General features: G+C 38.0%; 1 protein-coding gene across 2 annotated transcripts in view; it reads right to left on the minus strand.

The window, feature by feature from the left end:
• kcnn4 (potassium intermediate/small conductance calcium-activated channel, subfamily N, member 4) overlaps window positions 1–14,413 on the minus strand; it is a 46,281-nt gene extending 31,868 nt beyond the window's left edge. Inside the window, exons 1-3 of one of the 2 annotated variants that reach the window (XM_026913572.3) lie at window positions 13,880–14,413; window positions 5,759–5,854; window positions 960–1,420 (exon numbers count right to left, since the gene is read on the minus strand). In XM_026913572.3, the coding sequence (XP_026769373.1) occupies window positions 960–1,420; window positions 5,759–5,854; window positions 13,880–14,149 (827 nt within the window). In that variant the 5' untranslated portion in view covers window positions 14,150–14,413. The remainder of the gene's footprint in view (window positions 1–959; window positions 1,421–5,758; window positions 5,855–13,879) is intronic. The other variant, XM_026913571.3, reaches the window with a different exon arrangement.
• Window positions 14,414–16,608: the final 2,195 nt, after the last annotated feature.

The following is a 16,608-nucleotide window of genomic DNA, read 5'->3' on the forward strand; positions in this document are numbered from 1 at the left end:
TATTTCATAAATTGCTGATTTTCACACACAACAGTCTCTAGAGTTTACACAGAATGGTGCAAAAAAAAAACCTTGTTGATGAGAGAGATCAGAGGAGAATGACCAGACTGGATTGAGCTGACAGGAAGTCTATCGGAACTCAAATAAGAACTCTGTATGTGAAAATCCCAGGAGATCAACAGTTTCTGAACGCTCAAACCAGCCCTTCTGGCACCAACAACCATGGCACAGTTAAAGTCACAGAGATCACACTTTTCCCCATTGTTATGTTTGATGTGAACTTTCACTGAAGCTCTTGACCTGTAGCTTCATGATTTTATGCATTGTGCTCCTGCCACATGATTGGCTGACTGGATAACTTCAAAAATGTGCAGGTGTTCCTATTAAAGTGGATGGTGAGTGTATGTGTGCATGTGTGCGTGTGTGCGTGTGTGTGTGTGTGCATTACATTTAACTTTCAGACCGATGCAATGTTCTGACAATTTCCTATGGACACTGACCTTTCAAAACATTAGCTTTCTGGAAGGCACAAAACTACATTTATTGATTAATAACAACACAGTCAAATTTAATTTCTTTTAAATATATACATATATATAAAACTTTTAAAATGCACTTAAATCATGCACTGTACATACTTATTGAAAATTACTTTGCCTCTTTGTAGGCCTCACTACAAAACGAGATTCATTCCCCTGAACAAACCGATGCTCCATTTCACAATCTATGCTGAGTTGGCAGGAAAAAAAGGAATATTTGTCTGCGGTTCTGAAAGGGACCTATTTATAACAAAACTATTACTAAATACTCTTTTCCAAATCAGGACTTCAAATTGACCATCAACAGAGATGGGAGGATGAATTTGTGCCTGGCAATTTGACGTGCTTCCGAGCATGTACATATACAAAATGTGTGCGAGTATGAGCATATGATTGTGTGTGTGTGTGTGTTCTTTCTACCTTTCACACAGCCGTAGCATCCAGGCAGAGGTAAACCAGAAGAGCATGATAAAAACCAGGAGCGTGCGTGCCGGGTACTTGTTCATGAGTACCTTGAGAACGAAGCGGAAAGTGAAGTTGATGTTGTTGAGTGAGCCGATGCTCCTGTAAGAGGCACTCAGCAGCACCTTGCTGTGAAGCAGAATGGCCCGGTGTACCAGATACAGGCGCAAGAACATCAGTGCTGATAGCAGTAGCTCCAACTCCAGCCAGGCCTCCATGGGACTGCTGCAGAGGCACAGCGGTGTCGGAACTGGGAGGAGAGTGGAGGAGGAGGAAGAGTTTGTCGCTGAAGTCAAGGGGCCCAAGTAGATGCCCACTGGGTGGAGGGCACAGACCAGAAGCTCCAGAGAAATGCAAAGCACACGGTTGGTGGTCATGGCAATGCGCCAGTCCACCTGGTTGTGGTCTATGATGAAGAGCTTGTGAGAAAAAAAAAAGCAGCAAGTGTATCAGTGAGCAAGGATTCTTCTATTGATAAGTGTATATAGACAAACGCAAATGATTATATGCTCATTAAAGAACAGAATCAGGCAAATAAAGTTTTTTATTAAGAATTTTTAAAAACTTTAAAAACTTTCTGTTTGTCTACACATCCAGATAATAACATTAGCCTTAATATTTTCCCTTGTAATATGCTAATATATGCTATTCTAATGCTACCAGCATGGTTAAATATGGATTTTTATATTTGTCCAGTACCCCAAATAACTCTTTTGTACAATGTTTCCGGTTTATTGAGTGCTAGATGTAGCTAATATTTTGAGTCTGAGTTACTATGTGTGGAGTTTTGGATGTTCTCCCTGTGGCCACATGGGTTTCCACCGGGTTCTCCAGTCTCTTTCCACCCTCCCAAAAATATGCCGGTAGGTGTATTGGTTACTAGGTGTGAATGAATGTGTAAATGTGTGTATGGTGCCCTTCGAAATCATAGACTTTATCTAGAGAGTTGAACACTGTTTACCCATGCTGGCAATCAACCTCAGTGTTGTGAACTGTTTTCAGGGGAAAGTAGCTAATTCATGCTCAGAAAGTCACTAGAAGTCACTAGATGATGTCACAGACTAATTTGTATATTCACCGAATCATTATGATCATTTGCATATCAAAAGATGTTACATGAAGAAAGATTTTCTGACAATTAGAATAGAATATTCTAATTACTAATAAGAAATACTAATAAGACACACTTATCTGTAAGTCAGTAAGTAAGGCAGATGCATAAACTGTCAAGTGAAATAATGTGTCCAGAAAATAAAGTGACACTGAGTTAATAAATATAATAAAAACAGAACAGTAAAGATAAGTGTAGACAATTCAAGGTAGGTAGACAATGTGCAAAGTATAAAGGTGTGTTGGTGTTATTGTGCTTGTGTAAATTGTCTGGAGGTGTGTCTGTGTGCTTACAATCATAGACAACAGCTGGTATATCAGTTATAGAGACTGATGGTAGCAGGTATGAAGGACCTCCTGTCCTCTTTGCTGCAGCGTGGCTGATCAGTCTGGAGCTGGTGCTCCGCTGACTGGTTAGATAGTCATAGAAGGGGTGAGAAGCATTGTTCAGGATAAGCAGTAGCTTACCCAGCATATTTTTCTGAACAATCAGTTCCAAGAAGTCTAGGTCACCTGTATGGCTCTCCTGATCAGTTTGTTCAGTCTGCTGGCATCTCCCGCCTTAATTCCATGCCCCCAGCAGACTGCTGCATAAAAAATGGAGCTGGACACATCTGACTGATAAAACGAGTAGTGTCGTGCTGCATACATTAAAAGAACTGAGCTTTTTCAAGAAGTAGAGTCTGGTCTGTCCCTTCCTGTAGACTGCCTTGCTGTTATGTGTCCAGTCCAGTCTGTTGTCCAGATGTACACCCATTTGTGTCCCCACCACCTCCATTTCCTCTCCCAGGATGGAGACAGGGGTTAGCAGGGTCCAAATTTAATATGCTATTATGGCATTTTGGATGCAACAACAGCTTTCTAGTGAGCTAACATGGCTAAAAGTAACTCAAAATGATGAGTGAAAACCTGTCATTCCTGCTGCACAGTGGCAAATAAATCTTTTCATTTGTTACTCAGAGACAAAACTAGTAGGTAACATTCATTCATCTTTAAATTGCTCTCCTAACAAACAAATGTGCACAGCTTACTTTTCTCAGGACAGCACTGAGTACACAGTACAGGACAACTGCAAGCTTGTGGTTTCAATACATTAAATAATGAACCAGCATATTCCTGCTGAGGTTTCTGAAACAACTGATTTCAGAGAAGACACCTGCTTGTACTGACATGAAAAAGGCTTCTGCTTTTGTGAGCAGACTATTACCTGTCTAATTTACCAGTGTAAACTATTGTATCACTGACTCCAGAGGCTCACAGTTACTTATTGCCACTGCTGATAATGTGTAGTACTCACTGTTCTGGAACTACTTGTTGCCCACACCATGGAATATTTTCTGCATTCTGCATCATTCACCAGCCATACTTGCTCCAAGTCAACTAACAAATATTAAAGAACATCGGTGGTCTGCTTTATGCATATTCATAAGTGATTGGTGGTAGAGAGAGGCAGAGAAAGATACTCTATGGGAAATAATTAAGATTGTATATTTTTCATAAGTTGCTGTAGAGCACATTTCTCTGCTTCTACAGTTCACAGATACCAGTTATTAATATAGAAATCTCCAGAAATATAATTATGTAGCACCTTTAAAATCCTTGCTTGCCTAATTGCACACCAGATTTAAAAATATGTTTTTTTTTTTTACATACCAGTTGTCTGTCCTTTTTCGATAATAACCATTTTTTTTTTTTTGTAGAGCACAGATACAACTGTGGCTACAGTTTGTGAACTCATATTGTAATAATATGCATTGTACATTTTAATTGTTTTTTGTAAAGCTTGCCTTCACAAAAACTACGAGACATTATATCCATACCCAGATGAGAAAACTTGAGTTAACTTGATGAGTTATTCATCAGGTTTATCAGTTATTTTAATATGTAAGCATACTAAAATTGCTGGCGTCTGTGTTTTGTGAGCTTAGCTCAATTTCTCAATGAAAAATATACATTCTTGTGGTATAGCAGCACCAACACCACAACTGAACTAAGAATTCACTGCCTGTACTGCATGAGGGTCTATAACGATTCAACTAGCAAAGACAAAATTTATAGGACACATTCCTAAAATCTTGGACTCTCCTCAAATGTTACCTGAGTCCAGTGGGAGCAAAATATCAGGCTGGGAGTAGATGCCATCAGGGAAAAGCTTATGTCTTGGTATGCTTGATCGGAAGCAACATGTGATTAAATATGTGAAGCAGGAATCTCTGTGTGATTATTATTAGAATTTTTTACTTACTTTCTCTTACAATTTGACCTCTTGTGTAGAAAAAGGTGTACTGAGCTATGCCTAATAGGTATGGAGAAGATGATAAATGTCAATTCTGCATAACAGTAGGTTGGTTTGTAGTGGTCTGTCCACTTTTTCACATATGCAAAAACTAATGGCATACCAGATAAGGCAGCAATGCTGTACTTATTTGCTCTATCTTTGGGCTGCACTCGCAGATCACTTTCCCATGATATAGACTTTCTTGAACTACACCCAGTCATGGTATAACAGTCATCACACTAATCACCTCTAACTGGGCTTCATCCACTGTCTTCTTTTTATTTAATTACAGAAGGCCCATCTTTTTTTTTTTTAACCATCATTCTTTTGTGAACACCTTAGCCATAGCACCTGAATTACATCATGGACTGGCACTCATAATTAGTGCCAGATTCATATATTTCCAATAATTTGTTGTAATATTGACACAAATGTGTAATAAACCATCCACAAATGGTTTCAAGTCATAGGCTTAAGGTTAAAGACATATTCTGAAGTGGTTTCTTCTGCTAAACATTTAAATCTGTACTCTGTACTCAGTTTATTGTAATTAATTAATTGTCAATTAATTTGTAGTTAAATAAATAAAACAAAGTTATTGGTTTGGTTATTTCTATGCATACAGATATTGCAGTCAGTCCACATTCATTTACATGTGGCTCCTTTTTCTGCACTGTGAAACCAGGCTCAAATTGTGATCTAAGGAGTATCTTCTACCTTTCACCCTTAAACAACATTAAATATTTTCACAACGAGGTTTCTAATTTAAACCCTATTGCCAAAACAAATGTGAAAAATAAATGCTGAACAAGTACATGATTGCTCCCAGTAACCACTGTGACTCAAATGGTTCAGGCAGAAGAGAGTCAACAACTAACTTTGTGAGACTGAAATATTATATTATGATATCATTTACCACTGAACTGCTGTGTACACTGACTATTATTACACCACTGACAAAAATAAAACAGCCAGGTCATTAAGGCCCCAATGTGATATATCAGCAGCTAGCATTAATTCCTGTACACTGATATTCATGAGCAACAAACTTAAAATGCTGGAGCAGATATAAAATGGCAATATACAGCCCCTTAAATATTGTTTATTGTTATTATTCTTCTTTCAACAAAACAGCCCACATGAACCTTGATGTTGGTAAGAAGGTACATTTGATAAGTCACACCACTACCTTATTGGTGATGAAAAACTTCAAATCTCATTGCGAAATTTCTCTTCTGTTTTTACAGGTTTGGCGTTCATTAGGCTAACAGGGCTACGGCAAAGGGAACAGATCTTAATGTACTGTATGGCTAAAATGTACATACTGTATTTTTCTCACAGGAGTGTTAGGTTAAATGCTAGCACTCACCCGGATGTCTTTGTAATGGAAGGCAATGATAAGGATGAGCAGACAGCCAGTGGAGAAGCTGATGAGGCAGTTTATGCAGAGGGCATAGATGGAGCCCTAAGAAAAAGCACAGAGGAAGATGGAAAAAATACATTTAAAACAAAGACATGATGGGAGTCTTTGAGGCATTATCTGCTTATGAATTCAGTTTTTTGAATAAGACATCAAATGATATTCACCAGTCCATGTATCAAATTATTTGATTATTTTAAAAACACTTTTTAAAATGTTTGCTTCTTTCCTTCAATAATACCTCAAAACAAAGGAAAGGTATATGTCTTATGTCCTTGTTCTTTAAAAAAAATTTAACAGAAAGATTTTTTAAAAAATTGGTAGTATAATCACCTGATCTTTAACTTTTTTCATCATTTGTACCCTTATAGCATAACATAAATCGTATGACTATTATTTATTTCCTTACCACAAAATGACATTATACCAGTATTTTGTCACAGCCTTTACTGTCACTTTCCATCTTTTGTTATAATTTTCTATTGGTGTGTACACTGGGACACTTAGTCTTATGTGGGATATCGCCACACCTGTTTCCAGGTATGGCACTATGGCCAGTGACCCAAGAGGCATTCTGGACAGCTCCACAAATTACTACAACCACAGCACATAAACCTACAGCTCCACAAAACTACAACCACAGCACATGCACCTGAACTAAGACTGGGTGCAATCAGCAACAACTAGAGAGCAAACGATCCCTTCCAATTGCCCAGCTGACAGCTTATGAAGAGTTTGTTACTTGCAGAATTGACAGCTTCTTCACTGCAGTAGCTATGGCCTCCTAAAAGGAGGAGAAAGAGAATAAACTTATAGGAGAATAAGTGAATAAAGAGACCAAGCCAACCACCAAGAACCAGGTATGTGCTTTCCTGGAGTTAGCATCTTGTTGTCAGCACTTTTTTTTTTAATCAGAAACTCCATTTTCACACTCTATCCCCTCCTCCTAGTCAAAAAGCCCAGCTCTAGAAGGTAAAGTGGACTCTGTGGCTAAGACCACCTTCTGTCAAAAGCACCAATGTTTCAGCTTTGCTAGACAATGCCAGCTCTGTGTTGACAAAAGACACCAGTGTCACCACAGTGAATTACCCCAGCACTTCCGCCAAACAGCACTGGATGCAGCATAAGGATGCACAATTAAAAAATAAATAAAAGCTCCGCTGCACAAAACAGGATTTTTGCAGGATTTCTTCTTTTATGTTGAAGAAGCTGTTATTAAAAATGTGTAAAAATACAATGCACTAATCCTAACACTTCAGTTAAAGATACAGACATCACAGTTCCAAAGGCATATATGGTTCTCTTATTTTTGTATTTAAGTCATCATTATGAATTACGAACAGCTGGTGCTGTTTTAGTAAACAGCATTTAAAATTACTCATTAACTTTAGATCATGTATTACCATAAAAATTTGAGAACTGGTGTATTTGTGTTATTGTGGAGATAATCTGTACTAGACCTAGTAGGAGGAATGCTGTAGCCAAGTGCAGTTTACCCTGAAGTCATGTGGATTTAGAATAAGCTAATTGCTAACCAATTAATGCAGTAAACAGCAGGCTATTTCTTGGCAGCATTTCAAAATATATAAACCTGATGATTGTGTATTGACAGAATGTAAAAGGTTTGCTAAATTATGGTTTTGTTATGCAGTACATTTCTGTTAGAACTTTATGCCTGCAGAGCAGTGAAGAAAATTTAAACTAAATGAGGTTTAAGCACCCATTAATATGTAATGCACAATTACATTTACTGATGTCATGCTGTCATGGTATCACCCTGTTGACTTTTTTGCATGTTCCTTCCTGGGTTGGCTTGTCATTAACTTATATGATGGATTATTAGTTCCAAACTCATTTGCACCCATTAGAGCAGCCATAGCTGACCAGTGGAAGGAAAGTTCCTGGAAAACTTGCCTGGGTTCTGCATTCAAAAAAGCATCATTAATTGTCATGAGATGGAAGACTTGCATGAGTGAGTGACACACTGGACATTGTTATAATGTGCTAAACCCGTGGTACTGGACTTAATTTACCCTTAAAAAGCATTGCTAATATACTACAACAAGAACAAGCTGAAATTAGCCATTAGTTGTGAAATTTGTCTCAATTTTCCCATCATTCTTGTTTCTTTTGGCTAAAGCCCATGATGTATGTTTTACATGTGTGCTTTGATAATGCAGCTTTATAATCTTATTCACGATCAGTATCACTCAAACAAAAAGGATGAGGACTTACACCAAATGACTAGAGTTCCCAATACATGTTTTTATGGAAAGCATAGAAATGTACTGTACCTATACAGTACCTAATTTTAATGCCTATAATTTCCCATTAAATAATAAGAATTTTAATTTATATTGAAAAACTTTCCAAATTTTAAAAGGATAGGTTTAGGAGCAGGGTCATGGGTCATTGTACAACTTCATTTATATAAAACATATATATAATACATATATATAATACATCTCACACTTCTCATATTTCATATCAAAACTCCATGAGATTGGGTTGAAAAAGGTGGAATGTTAAATATCTATTTTACAGAAGATTAATATGAAATTTAAATAGAGGCATTTTCCACTTGGAAAGCATGTTATATTTTTATTTACTTATAATAGTTATTTCATTTATACTCTTTACAGTAATAATCAGTGACTGTAGGCTAAAAATATACCTTTAGCAGTAATTTCTTTCTGAATTAATTTGGATCAACAAAGCATTTTTCTGGTAAATTTTGGTAAATGCTACAGTAAACCAAATAATTTGGGGGCAATTTCTGTATCTTTCATTTGCAGGTACAATGAGCTGAAAATGACTAATGCTTTAATCCAGGATGTACCATCATTTACTCATCATCAGCAAAACAGTTTTCCATTCTTTCACTATTACAGAAAATGTGTAGGCTATGTGATCATCATTATGACTTACTAGCACTCAGGCGGTGATGTAAATGGAAGTTTTAATGGATTCATTTAACAATTTAAGGAGCTGGACAACAGATCCCGGACAGAGTACAGAACAATTAGGAAAATCTTCAAGGAGGAAGTGTTTGCTGATGCACTAGCAGCCTGTATTGCTTTCCCATAATTTCACCAACTATGTTTGTGTTTGGTTTTATTAGAGTGCAATGCACCTCATATTTAGCCATTTTGCATCATACAGCACTGACTATACCTAAAGGCAACTGTTTGTTGGTGCCAGATGGTATTTCAGAAACTGCTCACCTCCTGGGATTTTCAAGCACAGCAGTCTATAGGGTTTACACTGAATGGTGTGAAAACTAAAAACACAATTGAGTGGCAATTCTGCAGGCAAAAAAGTCTTGTTGATGACAGAGGTCAGAGGAGAATGCCCAGACTAGTTGGAGCTGACAGGAAGGCTTTGAGTGTATATGCCCTCTTAATGAATTCGAATCGTGTTAGAATAGTCAGAATTCAGATATCAGATTTCAGATACAAATTGCTGGGCTCATATTTTCTTATTTTCACTAAACATGGATGATGCTCATGCAGTTCCACATAAATGTCAGTTACACACAATTGAGAGGGAAATCTAGCTCTGCAATAATTATAATGCCTACATCTTGTGTTATCCCATGATATTTAGTATCAGAACTTACCAGAACTGCTACTAGACTACTGCCATATTATTATTACGCACCCAACCTGTTAATATACACTTATATTTTAAACATATACAAATTATTAGCCTGTTTTGAAGTTTATTAGAACTGTGGGTACAATTCCACACAGGGGCTTAAGAAAAAAATTTCTTTCTACGTATTTGTTACACAGACATAACTTATCAGCTTGCTTTAAACACACTGGGTGTGCTCCAAGTGCTGGTGTTTCATAGATAAAGACATTTAAATTAAATGGCTGGTGGACACTGAACATGTGACTTCTACATATGTTGTAGACGATGTAGCTAACTTTCCACTTTATTTTATTACATATTACACACATACGAATTGCTAATTTTAGACATTTCTCGGTGTTACCATATTGTTAATAATGCCAGCGGTACATTGCATCTAAATACACTGAAACTATACTGTACAAACACTTGATAAGTAAGTAATAAATCATGATGGGGCATGCTGATTATTTCCCTATAACAGCATGTCCTGAAGTGTTTTATTCTTCTTATATTCCACAGCAATTTGCCCACAATATAATTTTTATTAATTAAAGAACTTTTAGTCATCATACATTATGTAACAACTATAAATAGTTATTCACTCTCCGACCTCTTTTTTTCTCTTGTAATATTACCCAGAATCTGCAAAGGCCACCATCCTGTATCCCTCCTTATAAAAACTTAAAGGAACAGTGCTGACACTGAAGACTCCTTTCAAAAATGCTAAGTAAACGTCTCCTCACAGAATATCATAGCAACAATTACACACATTTTTTAATCAGTTTATGTGGAGTGTCTGCCATAAAAGTCCCTGTCTAAGTTAGAACAGATTCTGAGCACTCTATTTTTGATGCTGATGTCCTAGTTGGAATACTAAACATACATTAATTTTAATGCGTGCCATCAAGATTAAGATGTTTTTCTGCCTCTTTGATTGTCATAGTGAAAATCAGACCTGAAATTCTGTGCTGGACCCACTGACTCACTGAAGGTCATTCCACAAATCTCATTATTCAACCAGGTGCCAATTATACAGTAAATGATGTGGAAAGATGCAATATGACCACAGGCGGTTGAAGGAGTGCAAAAGGGGGAGGTGAAATGTGGAAAAACAACCATAAATAGTCAGTTTTCCCGCATAAATGGGTTTCCAGGAGAACAAGGGCAGCTTCAGCCGCTCCAATTAGCATGGAATGTGGTGGAGAGGACAACACCTGAAAATCAGCATCTGAAGGTCAACCCTCAAATCCATTATTCAAACAAGCACTAATTCTGTATTAAATGATGTGGAAAAGATGTGATATGATCGTGGGCGGTCTGTCACAAAAAGGGAGGCTGAATGTGGAAAAACTTTGATAACTCTTTGTACATTTCCTGCATAAACCTGTTTCCAGGAGAAAATTCTACTTAAGTATGTCATCACAGCCCAAGGATGAGTTTAGCATCTAAATGGATACTTGATCTATGCAGCTCAAGATGCAAGATGTTTTGAAATAATTTGTTCATTCTTCCACAAAAGTATAATTACTGGAAAATATAGGCGAGCTCATGCAAACGCTGATTAGCTGTCGATCATTGAGATCTTAGGAAAATATGTCTGTTGAGCATATGAGAATGTTTGAAACGTGAGAGCTATATTAAAACTTGCTCGACAAGATCATGTAAACCATGATTTCATGAGAAGAGGCATACACTGAAATAAATGTTAAGGTACAATTTTAAAACTTATAAAACAATAGCAACCGCAATGGCAAACCAATCACAGAGCCCTTTAATAGCTCTAAGCCTGTATTGTGTTCAGTGTCACTTTGGCTGAAGGTGGATGTGGATGTGTTTTCTCTAAATGCACACATGCAACTGTGACTTCTTTGCATGTATTACCAAGTATGTCACTTCTCCTTGTCCATTTATAAAAACAGCAGGACACGTCCACTCTTTCTGGAGACATTTGTGAAAAACCCATTTTCCGTATGGTTTTGCAGTTTATGTCATACAGTTATATTATACCACTTAGGCAGTAGAAATAGAGTTTAAAGGTTTTTTGTTATTTAATCACAAGATTACTATCAACCTTTTGTTTGTTTTTTTTACACAAGTTTTTGTTGTTTGCTTTTGTTGTTATATTTCTTAAAAATGTAACCAGTTCATACTAACAATATTTCAAAATGGCTAATTCTGTACCAGACCTCGGTGTGCACAATGTTTGCATTTTTTTTTTAAACTCAGAACATAATAATTATTACAAAGATTAAAATGTAGAGTTTGTTTCCATTTTTGTTAAAACAGAGAGGATGCAAACATTAGTCTGTGACTCTTTATTGACTCCTGGCCAAGCACACTCAAGGACAAAGTTTACAAGCTGCATTTTCGGTAGCACTCAGGATATCTGGTTTCCTGAGTTAGTCCCTGCTTGGTGGATTGCCACTGTAGCCATCAGATTAGTCTATGTGTACAAGACTGCTGAAAGCCTCTTGATTCTGCTTTGGATATAAGCACTTACCAAATTAATAAAACAACCTTTCAGGCTGAGAGTGTCTAGAGATAAACAATGGACCCAAACCTGTCAGAGAAACTGACAGGACCTAAACCTATCAGAGAAACTATTTTCTCTTTAGGTCAACAAGGCAGCAGTAGCTCATGACCATAGATTTCACTGTGGAGGTATGACACTAATACTGACATAGCCTCAAACAAAATTAAGTGAAAGGCTATCACACTTAACTTTTGCAACAGGCTACTATCTAGTGAATTTTTAGAGCAACCCCATAATAGGCAGTTGAAAATTGACAACATACAGTCAACCAGTCTAGCAGTTTGTTTTGAGCAGTTTTAGATCCTATGTTCGAATGTGTTCGAGGTAATATCATGAACCAGAGTTTACTCATTTCAGCAAAATTTCCAGCCCAACGACATCTCAAAAACCACACGAAGGACATGAAGCTCACCCAAACACTTTGGTAACTGGAAAAGGGAGAAATTTTTCTTTTTTTTCCCCAAGCGTTTGATTGGGCAAACAAGTATTTTGCATGTATTTTTGATGTATGGACTTTATCCACTCCATAATCCCCCTTTACCTCTCCCAAACTTTGCAATACATCTTACAGTATAAATGGTTCTGTACATCATAGACACAGTGACTGCACTTACACTTTGCCTTTTTCGTGAAAATTCCTTAGACTTAATGTCGATGATTTGCTACAAAATAAGATCTTGGCAGCCATGGAAGATTTTTTTTAAACTATCCCAATCTGGAAACCCTGTCATTAACTTTTGTGTCGCCTACTCCTTCCCCAGTAAACTGTTCACAGAGCGAGCATGGGGCATAGAGACTCCTTCCCTTATAGACCCCTATTAGTGCTTATTGCAAGTCCCATTTTTGACCACTAGGTGCAATAACAGCAGTAGTAATAACTCTAAGCCAGGTGGGACAGTGAGTTTGCTGCCCCGCAATTGCAAAACATCTTGAAAAGTGAGGAAATCAATGGAACATCGGCTTTTATCTGTCAAACAGCAACACGTTTTAAAATCACTGGCATTTTAGCTTAATTTAAAAGATATGGAGTTGTGAGTGAGAACTTTATGAAGATTAGTATTTGTTGAACGGATGATATAAATGGTGGGGCTCTTCCCTACATGCCAGTATTGACGAGCTGCCACAGCAAGAAGGGTTTTGGTTTTGCCTTTAATAGCAGCTCATGTTTTAATATTAAAACTCTGTACTGATATATTCAATCTTTTCACTGACATTACTCATCTTTGTGGTTTCTCTGTAGTTAGGTCTGATCCTCAACAGTCCCATCCTGAATCAGGTGCAAGGAAAATCTATCTGGAATTTAACATTGCTGAAAATGCCTTTCCCCTATAGTTCCTTCCTCCCTCCAACAAAAATATAATCACTCTTAATTATTAGACATTAAGTAAATGGAATTATTACATTAGTGATGTCCTGCAGGAATACAGGAGCAGGAATGTGTCCTGAAGTATCTATTACAAGTACGTTTTATTCCTGTGAGTAAAAATAATTTTTAAAAATGTAATAAAAATTATAAAATGTTTAATATGTAGCATAGCTTGTGTTATACTGAGACGTAAAATACTGGAGTTTTACATTGCTGAAAATGCCTTTCCCCTATAGTCTCTTCCGCCTTCCAACAAAAATATAATTAAGTATATATTTAAGTATACCAGGATTCAGTATATAGAATTATATAACATGAGTGATGCCCTGCAGGAATACAGGATATATATCTACGATGAAATATCTACTGCGAGCAAATTCGTGTCAGTAAAAATATAAAAACATTTAAATAAAAATTAGTAAATCGTTTAATAAGACGCCTAGTTTGTCTTATGCGGTGAGACTTTACATCGCTATTGCCCCGCACCCTCCCTCAGACGCCCCCCTTCCCCCTCCCCTTGCCGGTCACTCACCGGCAGGTAAACGGCGGGACAGAGCTCGGCGTGCAGAATCATGAGCAGGATGCCGAGGAGAGCGGCTCCGAGCGCGCACGCGCAAAGGCGCCGCTTGTCCTCGAGCAGGAACTTTCTGTCTCTGAGGCGGTACAAACTGCCGCCCTCGATCGGGCTCATCCGCTTGCCTGGGTGCGAGAGCGACACCGTGATGTCCGTCGTATCGCCGTTGCGGCTTCCGAGCCCGTCCGCTTTGCCGTCAGGAAGCGAGTTGCGCACGCTCATTTCCATACCGGCGCCCCCCGAAAACAAACAAATAAACACACAAGCACGAAACGGCAATGCCTCCCTCCAGTCTTCAGTCACCACCGTCCCGTCCCTCTTTTACCCATTCGAGCGCAGCCGCGTGCCCAACTCGGGGAGACATGATACGGAGGAGACGCACACGACTGTGGCGTGAATAACAAACGTTCCGCGAGACGCACATAAACTCTAGCGCAAACCTCGCGCCCACCTGAGCTCCCCTTGCACACTCCACTCTCTCATTGGCTGGATTCCTAACGGCTGTCTATTGGACATACAAGAGCCCTACGTAAGGTTTCATGTATTAGCCTGTCTAGGGCACTTACGTGCCATTTGGGATTCGCTCCAAGTCTGCGAGGCTGCTTTAAAAAAATGGCCAAAACTGACAAATTAAACGAACAACATCAATCAGTATAAGGTATAGAAACCTATTTTTAAATACCCTATCTAGGGATTAAGGAACCATATCGGATTCGCATCAGGTCTAAGAATACTGCTATCTGCCTTTTAAAGGGCTTTCTACAGACCACAGAAAATGCTTAATAATTATATTAATTAATTTATTCATCTTCAGTAACCGCTTTTTCCTGGTCAGCGATCGTGGTAGATCCGGAGCCTATATCCAGGAAGACTGGGAGTTAGGCAGGGCAGATCGACATTGATCTAAAATAAATGAATTAAAAAAATAAATATATACACAATGGTCATTAATTTAAAAATGACAATGTCTTTCAGTACTTTGCATTGTTTATATTATGTAATAATATATTAATAAAATGTACAGCCGAATGTGTCCTCATTACAAATCCGTAAAGCAGGTGACTGTACCAGGTGCGTTTGGTGAAGTATATAAAAAAAAAAAAACCTAAAAGCTGGTAAATTATTTTTTGTGTAAAGGGCAACCTCTAGTGGAAGGCTAGTTAAGTAGCAGGGTGGCACCTAAAAATAACGCCTAACACAATAGCCTACAGCAGAATAAAACACTGGTTTCAAGTGATACTTGCTCTGACATCTTATGATTCCTGTGCTACAAGAACTTTGAAAATCACCCACTCATTACAGATATAAAGTTTATAGACTGCACACACTTTGAGTAGCACTCTTTTCCCGTTGCCTAACAAGGCTGTGGAAAGCCAAATCCTGAGATTTGAAGTGGCTGGTTATTGGCCTGATAAGATAAGATCACTCATTTCAATGACAAAGTCATTATCATGGCTTGATAAAGGCTTAGATATTCCCGGTCCCTTTCAAGACAAAAACTTCCCATAACTCATACAATGTAAAAAGTCTACACACCTCTGTTAAAATGGCAGGTTTTTGTGGAGTAATAAATGAAACCAAGATAAATCAGAACTTTTTCCACCCTCAATGTGAATTTACAACATATAAAAATCAAGTGAAATACAATCAGGAACATTTTAGGGAAAAATATGAAAACCCAATAACATAGTTGCATAAGTGTGCACACCGTTTTATAATTGGGGATGTGGCTGTGTTCAGAATGAACCAATTACATTCAATCTCATGTTCAAAAGTTATTATCATACAGCTGTCATCAATTAAATTATTCCGAATAAAGATCAGCTGTTTCTGTAGGGCTTTCTTGACATCTCCTTGGTTTCGTCCTACTCCTAAAGCCATGGTCTGCAAAGAGCTTACAAAGCATGTATCTCACTTGTCAAAAATAATCAATCAGGAGCGGGGAATAAAATTTTTCCAAAACATTAGATGTACCATGCAACACCGTGAAGGCCATCATCAACAAGTGGAGGAAATGGAGCACCACAGTGACATTACCAAGAACAGGATGTCTGTCCAAAATTTACAAAAGGACAAGACAAAAATATTACCAGGGAGGCTGCCAAGAGACCTACAGCAACATTAAAGGAGCTGCAGGAAAATCTGACAAGTACTGATTACTGTCTGCATGTGACAACATTCTCTTGTATTCTTCACATGTATGGGCTATGGGGTAGGGTGGCTAGACAGAAGCAATTTCTCACAAAAAATATCCAAGCCCAACTAGATCACCCCAAACCATGTGGCAAAATGTGTTACGGTCTGATGAGTCCAATTCCAAAAGGTGTGTTTGGTGCAAAAAAGCACATCACCAAAAGAATACCATACCCATGGTGAAGCATGGTGGTGGCAGCATCATGCTTTAGGGCTGCTTTTCTTCACCCAGAACTGGGGCTTTTATCAAGGTGGAGGGAAACATGAATCGCTACCAATACCAGTTGATTTTAGTGCAAAAACCTCTGCTAGTAAGCTGAAGTTAAAAAGGAATTTCACTTTTCAGCATGACAATGACTGAAACATACATCCAATTCACCAAAGGAATGGCTTAACCAAAAGAAGATCAATGTTTTTGAATGACCTAACCAGAGCTGACCTGAATCCAACTAAAAATCTGTGGGGTGACCTGAAGCGGGCTGTGCACAGGAGAT

Source organism: Pangasianodon hypophthalmus, chromosome 1 (genome assembly GCF_027358585.1).
Source record: "Pangasianodon hypophthalmus isolate fPanHyp1 chromosome 1, fPanHyp1.pri, whole genome shotgun sequence".
Classification (NCBI taxonomy): domain Eukaryota; kingdom Metazoa; phylum Chordata; class Actinopteri; order Siluriformes; family Pangasiidae; genus Pangasianodon; species Pangasianodon hypophthalmus.